The following is a 19701-nucleotide window of genomic DNA, read 5'->3' as shown; positions in this document are numbered from 1 at the left end:
TATTTTTTTTAGTTGTTAAACTGTGAGTCTTCCACTGGATATAACTGATTATCAGGGATCTACTAGCTGGGAGAGGTATGCAAATGGCAGGCTGCTCTAGAAGCCCCAGGGGTGTATGCAGTCTTGCCAAGCTCAGAACCTGTCCTAACCTTCTGGAAGAAAAAATGCTGTTGGGATTCTTGGAAACCAGACACTGCCTTCAGTGGTAGTGGACTTGCATTTTGGTTTTGACTGGTGGGTGTCTTGAATATAGACTTCTTGGACTGGGATCTGGAAGAAGGGACCTCTAGTGCAGTGATTTCCCCCCCTCCCCCCCTTTAATATTATTCACTAGTACCTTATAAAACCAGGTACTTCAGAGGGCAAAGGTGCTGCTGCTTTTGATGTTTATCACTTTCTGAAACAATTAAAGAACGCTAATGTGCTTATTCAGGCCAAAAAAGTCTTAAAAACAGAAGAGATGACTGTTTCTGTTCCAAACTGCCCATTAAAATAGCGGCTGGTAGAACTCTTGCAGGCAACAGCAAGGTGCTTGCTGTACTGTTATGACACAGTGTGTACCGTATATTGACATGGAAATTGGAGGAAATTGCTTCTATTCTTGGTACTTGTGAACCAAACTTGTTATAAATCATGGATACAGAATGTGCTATGTACTGTATCATGTTGTATCGACCTCAGGGAGCTTCATCAGAACAACATTATTATTGCAAAACAGGAAAGGCTACAAATTCAGAAACGCCAATATTTGAGATTCACAAGCCTTTTAAATGGGAGATGCTGGCAGTGTGCTTTTAGCTCAGGTACTCTGAATAAACCTTCATACTGATATGACTTGTAGGAACAAGATCTCTGTGCTGGCAAGTATTTGGTGGGATGCAGCCTTTGAGGAGATTAGCAGCTAAAACTTGGAAACCTTCTACTTGAAGGTCTGTGAAAGAAACCCCCAAACTTTGAAGGAGAACGTCTCAGCCCCTATCCCTTTGGTCTTCCATTTGAAGTGGTAGAAGTTTTGTAAATGCAGTAAACAACTGGAAATAAGTAGATGTGTTGGGCAACTTCAATAAACACGGCATGATCCCTCTCACAGAATCTGTCTTTAATCTCAATAACTCAGTATTTCTTTAAAGGTCAGGAGCTGCTTGTGCAGGGGGTGGTGGAAAGGGTCTTTGGAGATGCAAAAGAAAGCTTGATACTCTTTCCCCTGATGCAACTTGCAGCTTGACAAATCTTTCCTTTGGGGGCCGCTTCTGTTTTAAGCAGCCCTTGTCTGGAGCCAGGACCAATGCAACAGTGTGCACAGCTGCAGGGAATGGCTGGGGATTAAATTCAGATTTCACACTTTGTTTGCCATACAGTTTCACAAGTTTGTGGTTGGGGAAGACTAAGCTACTGTAGTGTTGGAAAAAGTACTTATCAGACTGTGACCATGGTAGTTAATCGCCATACTGACCTTTGGGCCTTTGAAAATCTGATCCTTTAATGTGCTGTGCTTATAGATCTGACATGTACATACGATTAATATTTTCACTTTTTTTATGTGTTACATAAGAACATTAAAATGACCGTACTTGGTCACATTACCGATCCTGCTAGCCCAGTAACCTGCCTTTCTGAGCTGCCAAAAGCAGATGCTTAGTGAAGAGTATAGCGTATGTTGAGGAAATACCTTTCCCAGCCTCCAGTAATTTGTGGCTCTCAGATTTCCGGAACTGGAGGTGATATTTGTTTTTAGTGCCCCCAGTGGGTTTCTTCTTCTATGAATTTGTCCAATCAGTAGTTGAAGCCATGTATACTTGTAGCATCCACAGCATCCGGTGGCTGAGTGTTGTATGGCTTAGGCACAACTTGTGTGGGGAAAAACCATCCTCTTCTCGTTTGTTTTCCGACTTTCTACCTGTTTGTTTCATCCCTTGTTTAGCTCTTGTGTTGGAAGAGGCAGTGAAAAAAAAATAATCCATGTTCTTCTGTGCGGCTTATGGCTTGATAACTCTTATTTACTAGTCCCTTCTTGTTTCCATAGGAGTTCTAGAAAGAGGTGACTCTGTCCTTGTCATTGTCCTGTGTACTCTGCATCTTTTGCAGGTCTGTTCCTTCGTGGAGACAGTGATGCAGAGATCAGAGGAGCAGGGCTGGGGAACAATAACCAGGACTGATACAGTATTTCAGCATATGACAGCCTGTACTTTTATATAGTTTGTTGGGTTTTATTCTTTAATCTTCTGTCTGTCCTTCTTTTTTTTTTTTTTTTTTTTTTTTCTTCTCTCTTTGTTGACAATCTTTGACTATTGAGTAGGCACTTTTGGGGAATTACTATAACTCCACAAACACTCCTTTAAGTGGTAATAGCTGGTTCAGAGTTTCTCATTGTGTACATAAATTTAGTGTATTTTTTATTTGCTTAACTGTATTTATCTACGTTCAGACTTACCTGCTATTTTACAACCTACTTGAACACTATCATTAAGGGCATCTTCAGATCTTTGGCTGTCACTTTTGCAACCTTGAATAACTAAGCATTATCAGCAAACTTTGTCATGTAAATGTTACGCTTCTTTGCTAGATCTTGCTTTAAAATACTGAAGGTATTGAACTTAGAACAGATCCTTGTGGAGTTCCACTGGTGATCCTTTTTTATGAAGAAGGTTAGTTGTTCCAACCTCTTATTTTTTATCTGTTAATCAGTCAATTCGTAGTTGAATTGCCCTTCCTATCCAATGACAGTTTTGTTTCTTTGAGTGAAAGCATTTTGTCAAAGACTCTAGAAATGCAAGTGGGCTGTCTCAGCTTACTCATCATATGTTTACTGACTACATTGAAGGAGAAAAATAGAAAGTTGAAGTAAAAGTTACTGTTTTTAAAAATGATGACAATCGCCCCATCCAGAGGCATATTTCAAGCATTAAATTGTTTCTATATGATGCTTACGTAATTACTTTGAGACACTGTGATATTTATTGTCAAAGATCCTCTGTGAACTATAGTCAGTGTTTGTCAGTGTTGCTTTTGTTGTTGTTTTCTACTTCAGGTAGAAGTCAAAGTTCTCATAAAGGAGTCTTTGGTGCCTAGAAGATAGGACTTGAGGGGCTTATGATGAAGGTGTACAAGATCATGGTTGGTACGTAGAGGGTAGGTAGCATGCAGCAGCTGACTGCTTCCAGTAGTATTAAGCTAGTCAGAGTTTAAAAAAACAAACAAACAAACAAAAAAACACAAACAACAACAACAAAAAAGGTGGATCTTCATGCAAGCAGTAATAGGCATATGATTTTTTGTTTGCCAATGGAAATTATGGATGCAAAAAGCATTCAGAGTTCAAGCGCTGGAAGAGGGGTGTAGTGAAGATCGCTGAATAGGTAGCCTGTATCCTACTGAGGAAAACTGAGCTGAAATTAACTAGCCTCTGGGAGAACTTTAGAACAGAGCAAGCACACGATGCCTCCTTTTACTTGACTTTTACTTGGGAATGACTGTTGCTATTTGTATGTTTTATTTCCATGAGGAGTGGGCATTGGCCTGTCCCTAACAAAACTAAATCCTGTCTTCCTCTGAAAGTAGGGGGAGGATAAACAGATGTGAGGAAAGCTGAAGTATTGTGGAGAGTATAGAAGGATAGAGGTTGAGCATTGGAAGAATAAAATAAAGGATGCTGGGTACCGAGTATCCACGAAGAGTGTGCGCTGCTGTCTGAATGTATCCAGGGAGATGGCAGGTGCTTGGCTTGGAGATATGGGGGGATACGGGAACAGAAGCAGATCACATGCTTGTCAGTGCTCCACCCTCAATTCTGGTGAGCTTCCTTCTAGTACTCTGGATGACCATGGCCAGGTTTATGAGTAGGTTCCATGACTTGATGTGGCATGGTAGGATAATAAAGAGATGAAGGGGAATACAGTAGCAAAATCGGAACAAATAGTTCGAGGGGCTGATAGAGGGACTGCAAGTTGTAGAGAGAGCCTTCTGTGTTAGATGGACCCTTGGTCTTGGATGCAGTTTAACTTGGCTGCTGCTGACCAGGAGTCAGACAGAAATTTTGCTAAAGCTTGAAGCTCCTCTGCTGTGTCTGCATTCGTTGTATGGGAGTTGATGCCAGCAGGCAAGCTACATACTTAATAGAGAAAGATGAAAAACCTTCTTACTCCTGGTTAGCTTTATGTTCTGAGATTCCTTTGTATAGGGCAGTCCGTGCAGTAGACTATCTCCAGCTGTAAATTTTGATGTGACTGAAGAAATTGAGACCTTGTGTGTTCCCCAGACAACACATTTTGTCACTTCTGCATTGGAGGGAAAGTGTTTCTTGACCTCTGAACAAGGTCAAGTCTTTTAACTGTTACAGTCATTTGGAACTGTAACACTACAACCCTTTTGAGAGTAGCAGAAGAATTCCTTTATCGCCACATCTTTGCAACTTTGTAGTTTTATAGGTCCCAAAGCCCGCATGGGTTATTGTGGCTATCAAGTGTGATTTCTCCACATGCCCAGGCCATGGAACTTTCCTGAGAGAGAAATTTAAAAATCTCTCTTAGAAATTGATCTTATCTTAAGCTTAGATCATGGTGTGTCCGTCACCTCTTCTGGATAGCTCTGCCAATGTTTAATTATTCCTGCAGTTAGGAAACTAAACCACATCTTATTTCAAGGCTTGTTTTGTCTAACATCCAACTTTCAGCCGTGGAATATGCCTGTGCTAGCACAGGCAGTAAAAAGTCTCTACTATCTGATATCTTTTCCATGTATACGTATTTAAAATGTAAAATCTAGCTTAAGTTGGAACAGAAGAAGAGTTCTTTTGCTTTCCCCCTATTTGTTCTTGGAGTGTGTGCACCAGAAGTAGGCGAAGTCTGGTAGCAGTTTGGAATACTGTGATCGCAAGTGAGGTTACTTCTCAACTACTGTTTGATACTTGTCTTTTTGCAGTTCGGGGATTGCATTACCACAGTTGGGTGTGTCACAGGAGAGAAAGTTTTGTAACGTTATGCCTATGTGGATATTTCTACTCCCTGTATTCAGGACATTGTGCAAAATGATCCAAGACTACTTAGAAACAATGAGTTGGAAAACTTATTCCCCCGCCTTTCATGTTGTCTCTCTTTCTTTTTTTCTTTTTAATAAGGAACAGCAAAGGATCTTTTCCACTGACTTCTTATCCTGTTCATTTCTTTGGAAAGCAGTCAGTAACCAGCAGGGAGAAACTGGCCAAACCCCAGAGTCCTAGTCAGATTTGTTTTGCCTCCACAGCTGCAAATAAGCTGTTACCATGCTTTCCCTGTTGTGTGGCAAGCCTGGAAATTGAAGAGATCTTTCTTTCTTCTCCTAATCAGAAACTGTGCTTCAAACATAAGTATGTTGCTCTCTTTTTTTCTTTCTTTTCCTTCAGACTGCATAACAGTTCAGGATTCTTTGGTTATTTTTGCTGTGGGTCTTCCCTTTTGCTTGCTAGGTGAAGAAGCAAGCTTTTGGAGTTTAGTAGGTGCTTTGCTTCCAAGCTTTCTGTACTCTGTCTCTCAGGGTGCTGTTAAGGGCTCTGTTGCAGCTGCTGTTCTGCTCTGTCAGCCATGGACCCAGTGGTTAACAGCTCACAACACGCTAAATTCTAATTTCATATTGAAACGTAAAAGTGGGGTAAAACTGATGTGAAGAAGATGAAAGGTTGTTTCCAAAATTCAAGCGAGCAAACAGAATCAAGTGGACATATCACTAGCAATGCAGTTTTTATTATGCACATTGCAAATACCATAAAGGCAAATATAGATTAAAAATAGTCAGATATGTTCCTTGAACATTATTGCCCCAGCTTATCAAAGGAGGGATGGTGTTTGCTGAATTCTAGAAGATCAGGAACCATCTGTTTACAGAAATACCCCTAGTTGCAAATTTTGGGATGTTACTGTTGCTTAGGGCTGATTCTAGAGCGATTCTGTCCTGTGTCTGTTTCATCAAAGAAGCTAAAGAAAATACTTTCAGAAGACATTGGTAAAGACTCCCAAATTATGAGCTGTCGACATGACTTACCATTAAAAGCTCAGAGCTGTTTTTTCTAGACCTCAGACTTCCTCTTCCCATCTTCCTTTCTTTGCTGTATTACAGAACTTTTTCTCATTTTAGTAGGAGAACAAAAAAAATTTTTTTTTTTTTTTTTAATCTGAGAAGATGCCAAGTTCTATCCCATAAAGCTTCTAATATGGTGAACCAGACTGCAGCTTCTTTGTATGGCTGCTTGGCAGCTGTTCTTACTCATCTCAGAGTTTATTTTCTTCAGTTTATCCCCTTCTCTGTCTGAAAATAAAGGTAGTGAAGAAGCCAGAGCATAGCAGGGCAGGAGGGAACTCTTCCCTGCAATATGTATGATTCTGTTTGTTGTCTTCTCTCCTGTTTTCTGAGGAAGCGAGAAAAGTCAGAAAACAAACCCCTGCTGTGTTCTGTAGGTATGTGTCACCACCATTCTTTCTGATGCCACAGCTACTCTTGCTCAGCGTCTTTGTTAGCCATTTTTTGCTTTTTTGTATTTTGGTCAGGCAGCAATAGCAGCTGCTGACAACACCGCACTCTGAGTTCACTTGTGTGTTCATGCTAATATCTGGAAGCAAGGAAAACAAAGTGACCGAAGAAAAGACTCATCTAAAAGGAGGCAAAAGGTAACAGTGTAAAGGGACTGGTTCTGCAATGGGCTTGTTAGATAATAGCAAAATGGAGCCAAAGGGCATATGGCACCTCTCTGGTCTGGTGCCATAAAAACATAATGTCTCTCAAAGTTGCATATTAATGGACAAACCTAATTTGTTTCTGTAATCGATAAGTAGGTAGACATTGCGTCATCAGCACAGATGATTCAGCTTGCCTGTGTGAGGTTTAAATTACCTGTCACTAATGAAGAATAAGAGCAAATATTGTGCACAATCCACATTAATATCTTGCGTATTAGAATAGCTAGGTGGACAGTGGAGAGCCTTATGAATATATGTTCACACTCTATTCACACTGCTGATGATTTGCCTCTGAATTCAGCAGTTCCTTGTATTCCTTGTCCAAAAGAGTATACAAGTGAAGGAGTCAAGAGAAGACTTCTATCAGTAGTGGCTGTTTTTCTTGTGGGTCTACTTGTCTTTGCAATTATCAGCTTGAAGGGAAAAGCTGCTGCTACTTAGTATTTGGTACAGAGCAGTTGATGTCCAAGGCTAGGATTAGGCATCTACAGAAGCCTCAGAAAGACTGGGGAAATACTCATAACTGCCTGCTTTGAGAAACCAGGCAACATCCATGTGTTTTGTGTTGAAGGAATAGGTATGTGTTATTAACCACATGCTTAGAAGTTAGCTTGTTTGTTGCACAAGCTCACGTGCCTTCTTGCAGCACAAACAATTTCAATGTTGCCCTGCCTGACAAGGCAGTTCTTAGAGTCTCTAGAAGAGGCAGTTCTGTATTTTTCCCCAATAGGCAGCTCGGGCAATAAACATTACCCTTTGTGCTCCATCAGTCAAGATAGCTTTGGTGCTTTTAAGAAATGCAGTGAATTATTATATGATATGGTGATAGGTTCTTATTTAAACTATGTATGTATGAGTTGTTTTTTTTCACTCTTAAGTTTTTATTCGTGGAACGTGAGTAGCCAAAGCTCAGGAAGCATTGAAGACTGCTGGCCTAGTGAGCTGTATGAGACTAAACCAAAAACCTTTATCACCCATCAAAAGCTTGTTCCTCAATAACCACAGCAGCTAAGTAGACAAGTCATATAGTCTTACACAAGTTGGTTTCCACATCAAATTATGTTGTGCTGTGATTAGTCTTTTTGTGGTGATGTAGTACTACTGGAAGCCTGATCAAAATGCTGATCTTTAGAGGGAGAAATCAAGTCCATGGCCACTCAGAAACCCGCCTTTTTTTGTGTGTGTGAGGAAGTACAAAAATCTGTTTCAGGTGAGGAGAGAATTCAACATCTTTTTTTTTTTTTTTTTTTTTTTTGATGTCTTGCTAAGTGCCACTCTTTGGCCATAGGAAATTGATGCTCTGTGTTATCTCAGTGTATTAAAAAGCTCCAAAGGCCTTGTTTGGTTTGTAATGAAGTGGCTGTGTCGTCGCCTATAAAACCTGCTTTAAAACATGTTGCTTTTTATTTGCTGTTTCTCTAAGCTGTGTTTTTGTGATAGTGTGTTGTCTGACTTAAGCTTAGGTTTTGTGAACCCTAAATCTAGTAGTCAATCAGAAATTATTTTCAAATACTCTGTTATAAATACATGCTACATTGCAGTGAGGGAAGAGAGCTGAAGGCTGAAAACCTGATAATAATAGCATAATAAAATAGCTGTCTAGCTTGTAAGTTTTTATTTTTTGCTGTTCGGAATTGCTCTGAAATTAGTGGGAGTTCATTATGTGGAAAATAGGCTAATGCTCTTTTTCTTTTCAGGAAAAAGAAAAGTAACAGGCAAAACAAACTTTTTATTATTTTCTTGTGCCATTAAAATTGTGTAGTAAATGCTTTTACTTTTTGTTATGCTGTACCTATAATATATAGTTACGTATTCATTATTATACATATAGTAAAAAAACTAACAAAATATTTTCTGATATTGGTTGGTGTGGATTTTCACAGATGTAAGAACAAGATGAAGTTTTAAAACATTCCATGTAGCTGTTTAAATGTCCAGAAGCAGATACCACTGATAAGATTAGAGGGCTGAAATAAATGTTGGGCTGTGGGAAATTCAAGAGTTCTTGAAACTTGCTTTCTGATCCACTGTCAGCATACACATCTTCGTAATCAGTCTATATAGGAACACTTTCTCTAATGGTTTCTACTATACATCGTCACAAGTAATGCACCATAAACATTTTTAACAGTATAAAGCCAAAATAAGTTGAGTACTTTTTATTTGAACAAATTTGAATCGAGTGGTCAGAACTGATGTGAAGTGTCCAAAGAAATAAATTATGGTCACTATTTTAGAGGAGAAGCTATAAATGAGTTGCAAAGTTAATGCAGTGACCGCAGGCATTTAGGAATTTAACCATTGAGATATAGCTGGTGGCAGTGACCTACAAGTAGCCTCTTTGTTTGTGTGATGAACTAATCAAATGACTTACATTGGACCAGTGCAATGTCACGGTGATGGCAGAAATAAGTAACCATGAAAGTTAAATTACACATTCAGTTATTATGTATAACTGAATATATAATATATAATTATTTGGATGTTCTTTGGCCCTTGCATTGATCCTTGTTTTTAGGACAGAGGAGAATCTGTTTACAGCTCTCTTTTGCCAGTTTAGCAGACGCTTCTGCTTAAGTGTCTGCTGACTCTAGACTTCCAGTTTGTGCTCCAGCCTTGTTGATGTGCAGAAACCTGACAATTGGGCATTGTTTTTGTTCTCAAGCAGAAGCGAAGAAATACATGGCTTGTCCTTAAAAACCAAAAACAAACCTTGGCTGTTGTTTCTTTAGGATGGAACTGGATGATGCTGCTTGGTGAGGAGAAGCTTTTGTGTCAATCTATAGAGACTCCATTTCTTTGTGCAGACATTGATAGAATTGTGAATTAGTTTATCTTTGTGTCTGCTATTTTTTGTGCATTCCGTTAAGAAAAGCTAAGGATGAAGCATTTTTTTTCCAATGGTTAACTTAATTTCTACCATTATAGTGTCTTATTTCCTTTGGGTCTTTGTAATTTTATGTAGTGTCTTACAATCAAAGGACAACTTTTTTTTTTTTTTTTTCCTATACTATATGTGTATATCTGCTGTTGATTTTGAGGGAAAATTTATTCTCAGGAAAACTGCAATAGTGCTTATTATTTTTGCTGTGCATTGGCGTGCTCCTCATCTGTGGAAGGAAGTGAGAAGATTCCAGATGGTTTGTGGAGACAAAAAATATTGTTGCCAAGGGACCGGCACTCTCATTTTTACAGACAAAAGCGAGTATTTAATTTTTTTTTTCCTGTTGCAAATACTGACTCTCATTAGTGGTCATTAATAATTTAATTACAATAAATTAGCGGTATCTAATGGTTCCACTGCTACTACTATTTGGGTGATAGCTGCAGTATAAAATATTAAAGCATCCTGGGCAAGAAATGTAGTTTGGTTAAAGAGGATTCCAGTAGTGGTTTTTTGTTTTCATAATTTTTTCCTGTGCAGTATTTAAATGAGCTTGTGAATTAAGATCACATCTTAAAATTGTTGCACACTTGTCTGTAGTTACTGAATGTCTAATTAGAAAAGTCTCTTTGTCACCTGACCTGTGCCCTGCCAAAATTTGTTTCACGAGTGACCTTTTTATTTTCTTTGTAGGCAGCTTCCTTTGAAACCAGTCTTGGAAGAGTGGTTGGTTATGGGTTTTTCTCTTCTGGTCCCCTTGGCCTTGGGTTATTTTTTAAGGGCTATATCTCAAATAGGACCTACAGAGACTTCTATTTGAGACTGTGCTTCACACTTAAAACTTTTAACATCTTTATTTTGTTTGGAAAGTGCATTTTTCAAAACAAAATTGGTACTCTGCACTTGTAAATAAGCCGTTCTTATATAGCATGCACATTTTGTGCACTGTTATTGTTCATTTGCCATACTTTATAATTTCAGCTAGTATTTTTAAATATATTTAATTTGTACCTTAGCCTTAGAAAATTCTAGATGGCTTTGTGTTGAGAATCAAATGTATTAATAAAAGTAACTTACAAGTCAGTAGTGTCGGGACACATCACATGCATGGCACATCTTCTGAATTTAGTGGAAGAAAGCCTTCATAAAGAAGACATAATTGATGTCTTATAACATTTTATTACAAATCACATTTTTTTTGTCATAACTCTTTTAATCGTTAGAGCAGATGGGATTATAATGCAGAGATGATGGACTATGGAGTTGTTCATGTGTTTATCAGGCCGGGAGTTAATTTCCCTTCTCTGTACAACTGGAACCTTTTATGTTTGAAACATTCATGTTTGAATACTAATGGTAAAGGGATGACTGGGGTGAGGAGGAAGCCTTTAATGTTCACTGTCTTTGTTCAGACTGGTTTTGTTTTCAGTATAGCTAGTGAGCTTGTAGTGGGGTTCTGAGCCTTTATATAAAGCACTCTTGATAGTGGTTTCTTTAAGTTCTGAGAAGGTTGACACAGCCCTTAATTAGAGGGTCTGTTGCTCTTACTTTCCTAGGTGGAATTCTTCTCAGGTTTAGGCATTTACAATCTGAACGCAAAAATCACACTATGCTTTTTCCTCTTGTTAGGGAGATCCTAAATCAAATGTGTAGGATCAAACACTTTGAGTAAACCATTGTGGTACTATTTATATTTTTATACAAGGACCAAACGTTCAAGCTGAAACAATTTAACCCAATTTACCCTGTCTTCTAGGCTGTGGTTGGTTCCATTAGGAGTAAAATGATTCTTCATCTTGATGAGCCTCAAAAAGAGTGTAATAGTGTACATAGTTGTAAATATTTACTTCTGCTTTTTAACAAGCTTTTTAATGCATTCCTGCAGCTGGGAACACTTGGCTACAAAGTTAACAACTTGAACTTCCCTGGTGAAACAACACTGAAGCTTCTTATTCATTAGTTCAAATCAAACATGCCTTGGAGTTGTTTCCTGAAGAATTAACAAGAAAAAAAATCTTGCCATCAGAGGAGCAAGATAAGGAGGGTGCCAGTTTCTGATACTTTTTAGAAGCATTTGCTTGTTCTTTTAACTACTGTTTTTTATTTTATTTTTTTTTAACAGAAGGATTACAGTTTGTTTTGCCTGTTACTTTTCTGTAATCTGCATTATAACTGCGGATGAGTGTATATGGGAAGCTGTACTATTTGCAAGATGTTAAATATGTATTACACTGTATTACTGTATATAACTGTATCGAAAACATCATTGTGGCAATAATGCTTAGCTTTTAAGTCATTTGGAAATTTCAAACCAACAGTAAATAAAATTTATATGTTTACATTTGGAAATGTTGGGATTTATTGCAAGGTTCTTCAGATTATTAAAGAGAAAAATACTGTAAAGATCTTTTGTCTTTAAAATGCAGACATTTGTATATAATGGAATATATTCTGTAAAGCTTTTCTATCTTGTTGATGTAATAAACCAATACATTATAGCCTCTAAGAGGCTATACTGATTTAATTTTCCTTGGTTCTGCTGTCTCTGACACTTCAGCATGTTGCTGGCAAGTATGTGAGTTAAGCAGATGCAGTTAAGAAGAGTCTTAATTGCAAGTTCATATGCAGCCTACACTTTTAGTCATGTTTGGGCTCACCTCAGCTTCTTGATAAACTGTTGGTCCCCTTTGTACCTACTCACTAAGGCTACAAAGTTAAGGTGAATTTCAGTGCTAAATACTAAAGCATAAATATGATGCTTACGTTGCTTTAAGTGCTACTAAGATATTTGCCTTGCAGTCTGTTTTCTAGGCTCTAATTTTCTTTCCTGGTGTGTTTTAAAGTACACTAGGGTAAATAATGGCAGAATCAGATTTATCTTTTGTTAAGGGTATGTATACATATTACAGAGGGAAGAAAGGCTAAGAAGAGAAAGAAATGCTTAGATATATGCTCACAATCCTGAAACAACAGGCTTTTTTCTTTTAAAGGACAAACAGTACCGGATTAAAAAATAGAGAAAAAATTGAGCAGTAAGAATTGCTTACATTAAAAAAAAATAAAAAAAATAATCAGAAAGTTTCAAATTATAATTGATTTGCATTCTCATTGGTTATTTTCAGTACATGTAGCAGTTCAAGGAATCACTACCTTGACGTGCATTCACACTTGCAGCATTCACGTGCCATTTGTAGGTTAAGGATCTGGGCTGTATTGCTGTATTACTTTTTTTTTTTTTTTTTTTTTTTTTTTTTTTTTTTTGAAGGACAGTAAGCAGTTAAATTAGGTTGCTGAAAATCATTGCAGTGGTGTATATGCTTTTTTCTTGCTTGAATGGTTTGAGAAGCAGTGCAATGGAATGGAAAAGATGATGGAGCAGGTTCTTTGTAGTTATATTCTTAAATCACCAAATCAAAATGTTAACACGGCATGTTGGTGTAATCTTTCCCATCAGGAAGAACATTTGGTTTCTTGTCTTTTGTCTGTAGCTCCTGCTGCAGTCTGTCTGATTCTCCTTGCCGAGTGCAATAACCCCAGTGCCCCAACTGTTTTAACTGTTTTTCTGTGCAAGTGTGCTAAGTGACTGAGCTGAAAAACGCAGAGCTCATTGCTGCTGAAGAACACCCATTTCCATTCTTCTTCATATCCTCCTGGTTCATGTTATGTGAGCAAATGTTTTGTATACCTTTGAAGGGACTGGTAGGAATAATCTCAGCCTAGCAAATCAAGATCTGGTTGTGTGATGCTCAAGTTGTAAGTTGTGAAGAGTTCTGCAGGCTGCATAAGCCCTGATATTTTGATTCTGGTAGAAGCCCCAATTAATGCTCTTTGTTTTTAATCACCATTGAAAATAATTTAAAGGAGAGATGCCCACAATCTTTTCCATGCTACGTGAGCGGTGTTTCTCTTAGGTGCTTGCTAACGCTTTTATTTCTAACGCTGCAAGATTTTTTTTCTTTTCAAAAGTAGAAGTTGAGCCTGTAGAATTCTGTCAGCCTGAGCTATGCAATGAATTCTTCAGCCACTGACTTTGGTGGTTTGGCTAGTAATTTGAAAGCATGTAAGCAAAATTACGCTCTGTCACTGCAAAGAGTTTTCCTTACTCATGGATTTGAAACGTTGTGTAAAATCTTTGTCCTTCATGTGTATTGCATCTTGCACTGGGATAAGGACAAGGAAAAATCTCTTCCTGTGGTGTTCTGGTTTTCCTTTGGTTGTATTAAGACTGTTCACATAACACCAGTATTTCTCTATTTCATCTATGAACTGCAATACCAGGGCTGGATTTTGATGGATAAGTGAGAAACTGTGGTCTTATGAAAGACAACTCTATTGTTGTGAAGTTAATACTTCCCCTCTTCATTGTTTTGCTGACCCAATATATGCATAGCTCTTAGAAAATGAAGTTTTTAACTGGCCGTGTTGTAGTTCTGCATTTTTAAAACGTTAATATGCTGTCTGAGAGCAGGGCTCTGGATTTTTTTATTATTATTTGAAAAGAGAGTTTGACAGCTATATAAACCCGCGGAGTGCAATTGGGATCCCTTTCTTCAAACCACTCACCAGTTATGTAGTTTTCTGAATATTGCCCAAGTGTTTAATGTGCTTAACAAAAAAGGACTTATGAAGAATTTGCTGTAGGTAGTATGTGCAAAGCCTGTCTGCTGCAGAAGACAGCCTAGGTTCATTCATTACTGAGTGTGGGAAGCTGCTTCCTTTCCACTATTCCTTTCCTGTCTTTGTAGTACGAGCATCTGGTGGGGAGGAGTTGCTTAAGCGGGGGGGGCTGCTGGAGAAATGTGTGTGGAATGGCATCCTGGGGGGTGGCAGGTGCCACTGGGGTCAGCTCGGGCTGGAAGGCGTGCGTAGGCAGGATGTCGCGGCTCAACAGGCATTGTAGTAGAAGTAGGTGCTCTGTGCGCTCCTTCAGTGGGGCGCTTTGATTTGGATATTATCAAATGTAAAACGTTTGTGTACTGCAACTCAAGAAGGAATGATAAGAACTTGTAATTATTTTTACCAATAAGAAGAGACTCTGCATAGAGGGGGAAGGGGAAGAGTAGGGAAGTAAGCACTTCCTTGGAGCTGTAGGGGTATGTGCCTGTCTACATATTGGGTGAAAAAAAGATGTAAAATACATGAGTTACTTTTAAAAGGACTTGTATTACAGTTCTTTAATTTCTGTTTTTACAGCCTTTCCTTACTTTGGTGCTGTGAATGAATGATCGTTCTTTTTTAGTTGCAGTTCACTGAGAAAGATGGGGGTGTTGTGTGGGAGTGTGCACCCCAGGCAAACTGTGAACAAACAGAGAATCTCTGGTCAGGGCACACTTCTTCATGTTAATCTGAAAATTTTAATTTGCCCTGCTGATAGGTATTCTTGCTAATGCAATAATCCTAAAATTGTTTTTGTACAGTATTGTTCTGATGAAATCTTTTGCAAAGCAATACCTGCCTTTCTTCCTGAAACAAACCTTTCAGAAAGTCCTCTATTCTTGCAGGTGCTGATTCTTGTTCCTTTTGTTGATTTGAATGTTAAATTAATAGTTGACCTGGAGTTAAATTAACAAATGTCCAATAACTCTAGTAATGTTATAAGGTATACCTTTCAAACTTAAAACATGTGAGATGTTTATGAAAGTGAAATAAAAGCAGCAGCTGAGGAAATTCCATGTAGTTGTATATCCCTGGTGCTCTTTCCCGCATTGTTTTCTCCAAATCCTCTTTTCTGGTGTCTATACTGGGTAGGAGGAACGGGGTGCAAAGGAGGTGCCCCGGAGCCCCAGTTTAGGAGGGGATATATTCTATATTCTGGGTGTGGGGAGTATTTGGGCGGTGATGGGCAGGGTCCCTTGCTCCTGTTGCTGGCTGCCACGTGTCTTCTGGCTGTGTAATTCCTCCAACCATCCCAACGCAGCTGGACTTGGCAGAAGAGCAACAACAGTTGCTGCATCAGCCTTACAAGAAGGACTGTGCTTCCCCTTCCTGTGCTGGTGAAGGCAGGATAATGGCCTGTGCAGGGTGAGGGTGCTTAAAAAGTTGTCTCTTCTAAGGATTTATTTAACAGTGCGCATTACATGGACTGAGAAGGAGACCAGTGGCATCTTGTTAGTAGGGCCTTTCACTGGGGATATGGCTAGGTTCAGTGAAATAGCTAGATATTGTAGAATGCTGGAAATGATTGTAGAATGCTGGGTGAGATTTTAATTAACCTGCTTGTAAGTTGGAATGCCCCCCCACCCCTTTTTTTTGTGGGGGTGGGTGTACATTCGTTTCTGATTGTTGTCATTGGGAAAAGCATGACAGTTTTTAGAAGTTACAGACATTCAGGACAGGTCATACTAAAAGTGTTGTGTATATCTCTATTTACAGACATGTATGTATGTGCAACCACTTTCTGCCATCCCAAATAGAAATAGCAAAGGCTTTCTCTTTTCCTCAGGCCTCTACAGCTTTCAGAGATGTGCTAGCAGACTGCTAATATTGCAATTTAAAATTACTTAGCCTACTCGTAAGTACAACCAGAAAGTGTGATAGCATGAGTGTAGGTGTCTTTTCAGCTCTCCAAATGACAGAAAAACAGAAATATAGGCTGCTGCACACGAAGGTGTTCAGTACCTTTGTGGCAAAGTTCAGAGGCAGATGAAAACGTGAGCATCTCTGCTTCAAGATGTGAAGAACCTGAAGGTATGATTAAAGCAGTTTTCAGGTCACGCAGCTTACCCCAGGTCACTTGTTTTTGTTTCTCTCCCCCCTCTTGCACCACCAACAACTGCTTGCGGCTGTGTGATGAACTGGATGAGTGAGCTGGTCTACTCTAAGTTACCCAGGTCTCATTCTTGATTTGGTTTAGATGGTGTGGCAGCTGTGAATGGCGAACTGTAACTGGAGGAAGAAATTGTTTTAGAGCAGTACTTCTCAACCTATGAAATGTTCACCGCTGAAGCAAATGTAGAGCAAAGCATTCCTGCTCCTCAAACAAATAGCCAAGTTACTGTTATGAGGTGCCAAAAAGAGATGGGGTTTAAGAAAGGTCAAGAATGAGTGAGTCAGAGCTAAGTGAGGATACAATTTCAAGTCCGCATTCAGTTTTCTTTTTAATGTAAAACCACTTTACTCATGCCTTTTTTTCCCTTTCTCCACAAAAATTCTTGAAGCTTTTAGAGTGTGCAGCACTGTTCTGGATTTGACAGTTTGGGGCATAACTCTGTAGACTGAATAGGTTTGAATTAATGACTTCAGAAATTGATTTTGATTGCAATCTGCAAATCTTAATTAAAAGCCATTAACGGTAGATGATTTTTTTGATTTAAGCATGACTTAAAAGACATGATTTAAAACTGCTAGGCTATGTGGTGAGTTACTTTGACACCTCCAGAACAATTAAATGCAAGAAAATTGTTCTTTGCAGCTTATTTTCTGCCTCAGATGAGATTTTATAAGGATAAGCATGACCTGAAGTAGCTAATGAGAGGCATTTGAAATAAAATGGAGCAACCCATTAAGACATGTGGAATGTGTTGCACAGCTGCAGAGAAGGGAAGACTTGACCAAGTGCATCTATGTAGGCTGTAATGGAAAGTGTTACATTTTCTTCAAAACCACATATGATAGCTGTGCTTGTACTTTTTCTTCAGGCACATAATGTGAGTTACTTTGACACCTCCAGAACAATTAAATGCATGAGGGAAAAGCTGTGGTTGTGTTCACCGCTGTTCTTCTACCTATTTCCATTTTGATTGAAAGTTTGTTGTATGCTGTGAAAGGAATTTACATGTGTGGGAGTGTTTCTGACAAATACATGTCTAATTCTGTTTGTAGTAATAACAAAGACATTCCACGAAGAATGATCTCTATCCTAATGAATTATTATATAGTGATATGTATATTCTTGTAGTAGAGCTGCTGAACTGTAACTTATATTAGGAGATTCAGGTTGCAATTAGACATCTAAACTGTTTCTTTGTCTGTATATTACTCATAGACTAGAAGGAACAAATATTCAATATTCAAATATTCAATATTCAAGAAATCCAGAGATAATCCTCTTTACTTTAGTAGGAAATAGATTAAATCAAAGCTGAGCATGATTTTTCATTGGCCTTTTTACCTACATGCTGTAACTGTTAATAATTTCTGTAGCCTAATTGCCTTTTTCTGACTCATATTAATGGTAAGCCTTACAACAATAATGTTCAAGAAGCATATTTGACGGGGGTCTTGTGATGTGCTTTTAGCACAGATAAGTGGCACAAAAGAGGGGGATTTACATTTTTGAATAGTCTGCTTAATAAAAAATAATAAAAAAAACAACACATAAATAATCAAGTCTCATTTATACTTGGAGATAGTATATTTCAGAAATCGATACAAGAGGTTTCACTTACAAATTTCTACTTTGTCTTCTTTGTACAGGAAACAGTAACAGAGTCCACTCCCTTGCGCTGCAGAAAGCTCAGCAATCCTGACATCTTTTCATCTGGTGGGAAAACTAAGCTCCATCGTCAGCTAAGTCAAGATGACTGCAAGCTACGCAGAGGTAGTTTGGCAAGTTCTTTGTCAGGTATGCCATTTTGTAAAGACCATATGACAATTCGTTACTATTAAAATACTCTGTATTACTTGTTGGCATAACAGTTGTGATAAAAGATACTGATAGGACATTTATTTAAAACTAGACGCGACCTCTTGTTGACAGGAAGGCATACAAGTTTTTATATAAGAGGAAGATTCAGAAGGAGGTATTAATAGAAGAGAGTGAAAAAGAGAGCTGGATTTGGCATGAAATTCTGCATATTGGCCAGAGTGAAAAGTTAAAAGCTAAGATTTGATGTGCAAAGTTAAAAGAAGGGAGTGGTGGGACTTCAGGCAATACAGTGATATATTCTTACCTCTTTTACTTCTAAAGTCATCACTGACTGTAAGCTTGCCTACTTTGCCATATTGTTTCTTACGGGGAACCTGACTTTTATATCACGTTGAAATTATTTCATATATTTTTGGATTCAAAACGTGATACAAAGTAAAAATGCTGCTTTAAAAAAATACATATTTTTCAGTTTATATTAGTTTTTTTGTTGTTTTTTTTTTTTTTTTTTTTCTGAGCGCAGTTTTCAGCTCTATCAGAAAATTTATTTCATGACTACTGTAAAACCATGGAGTGAACATAATCAACTAATGAGTCAAAAATGTTGGGCCAAGTTCAGTAGTTCACTTCTTTGGAGACTTCATACATGGGTGAGGGGATGCTTGTACAATTATTTAGAGCTTGTATTAAAGTCTGTGATATCAGCATTAGATCATACAGAGCTAGCTGCATGATAGGTCTAGAATGAAATAGCTGATCTGCCTGAATACCACTGTTCTTCTCTAGGGTTAACTTTTAGCCCACTTCCTCCCTAATTAGGCTGACTGTTTGACTATTTGCATGTTAGAGCAAGAACAAGAAGGGCTTGAAATTCTCAGGTGGGAGGGGAAGAGAGCGGAACCACTCATTTTGGCAGTAGCATGGGCTTGACTTATATGATTGTGAAAATACAAAAAGCTTTGTTCCCTCCGTCCTTTATCTGGAGAAAGATAAATATACTAATGTTTGAGGTGCTGGGTGTAATGGAATTAAATAAGCAGTAAAGTATGTACATTTTATTTTGGATTGGCCTTGTCTTAATGTTTTATTTGTAATAAATGGGTTGTTTTTGAAAAATGGAAACTCACTCATGTTTTGTATGCAAGTAAGGTTGTTCTTTAAAGTAGGTTAATCACTAGAGGAGAATAAAAGAAGAAGTAAGCAAGAGGAAGCAGGAAAATGAGAAGTTCTATATTTTTTAAAAAATATATTTTTTTCTGTTTGGATATAAAATCCTTGTAAATTTTGTGTCTGAAACGATAATGTCCTCCACAATTTGTTGCTGCATCTTAGTGAAATTTCAGTCTGCTATAATCTGATACAGGAAGGGGAAAAGAGCCCCAGCCAGATCATTTTAACTCAATTGGATAAAGGAAATGTAGACATTTAGATATATGTTTTAAATGCAGATGTTGGGAATGTATGTAGGACTTGAGACATGGTAGGGAAAGGCTTTAGCTTCAAGCTCCATCCTGAAAATAATTCCA

General features: G+C 38.2%; 1 protein-coding gene across 3 annotated transcripts in view; it reads left to right on the top strand.

The window, feature by feature from the left end:
* The window catches only part of MAST2 (microtubule associated serine/threonine kinase 2), a 185671-nt gene that overhangs the window by 1620 nt on the left and 164350 nt on the right, over positions 1-19701 (top strand). For all 3 annotated transcript variants that reach the window (XM_032192579.1, XM_032192578.1, XM_032192580.1), the window contains exon 2: positions 18004-18151. In XM_032192579.1, the coding sequence (XP_032048470.1) occupies positions 18004-18151 (148 nt within the window). The remainder of the gene's footprint in view (positions 1-18003; positions 18152-19701) is intronic.

This window comes from Aythya fuligula, chromosome 8 (assembly GCF_009819795.1).
Source record: "Aythya fuligula isolate bAytFul2 chromosome 8, bAytFul2.pri, whole genome shotgun sequence".
In the NCBI taxonomy this organism is placed as follows: Eukaryota; Metazoa; Chordata; class Aves; order Anseriformes; family Anatidae; genus Aythya; species Aythya fuligula.
The sequence above is the reverse complement of the archived record's forward strand: the minus strand, read 5'-3'. Positions and strand labels throughout refer to the sequence as shown.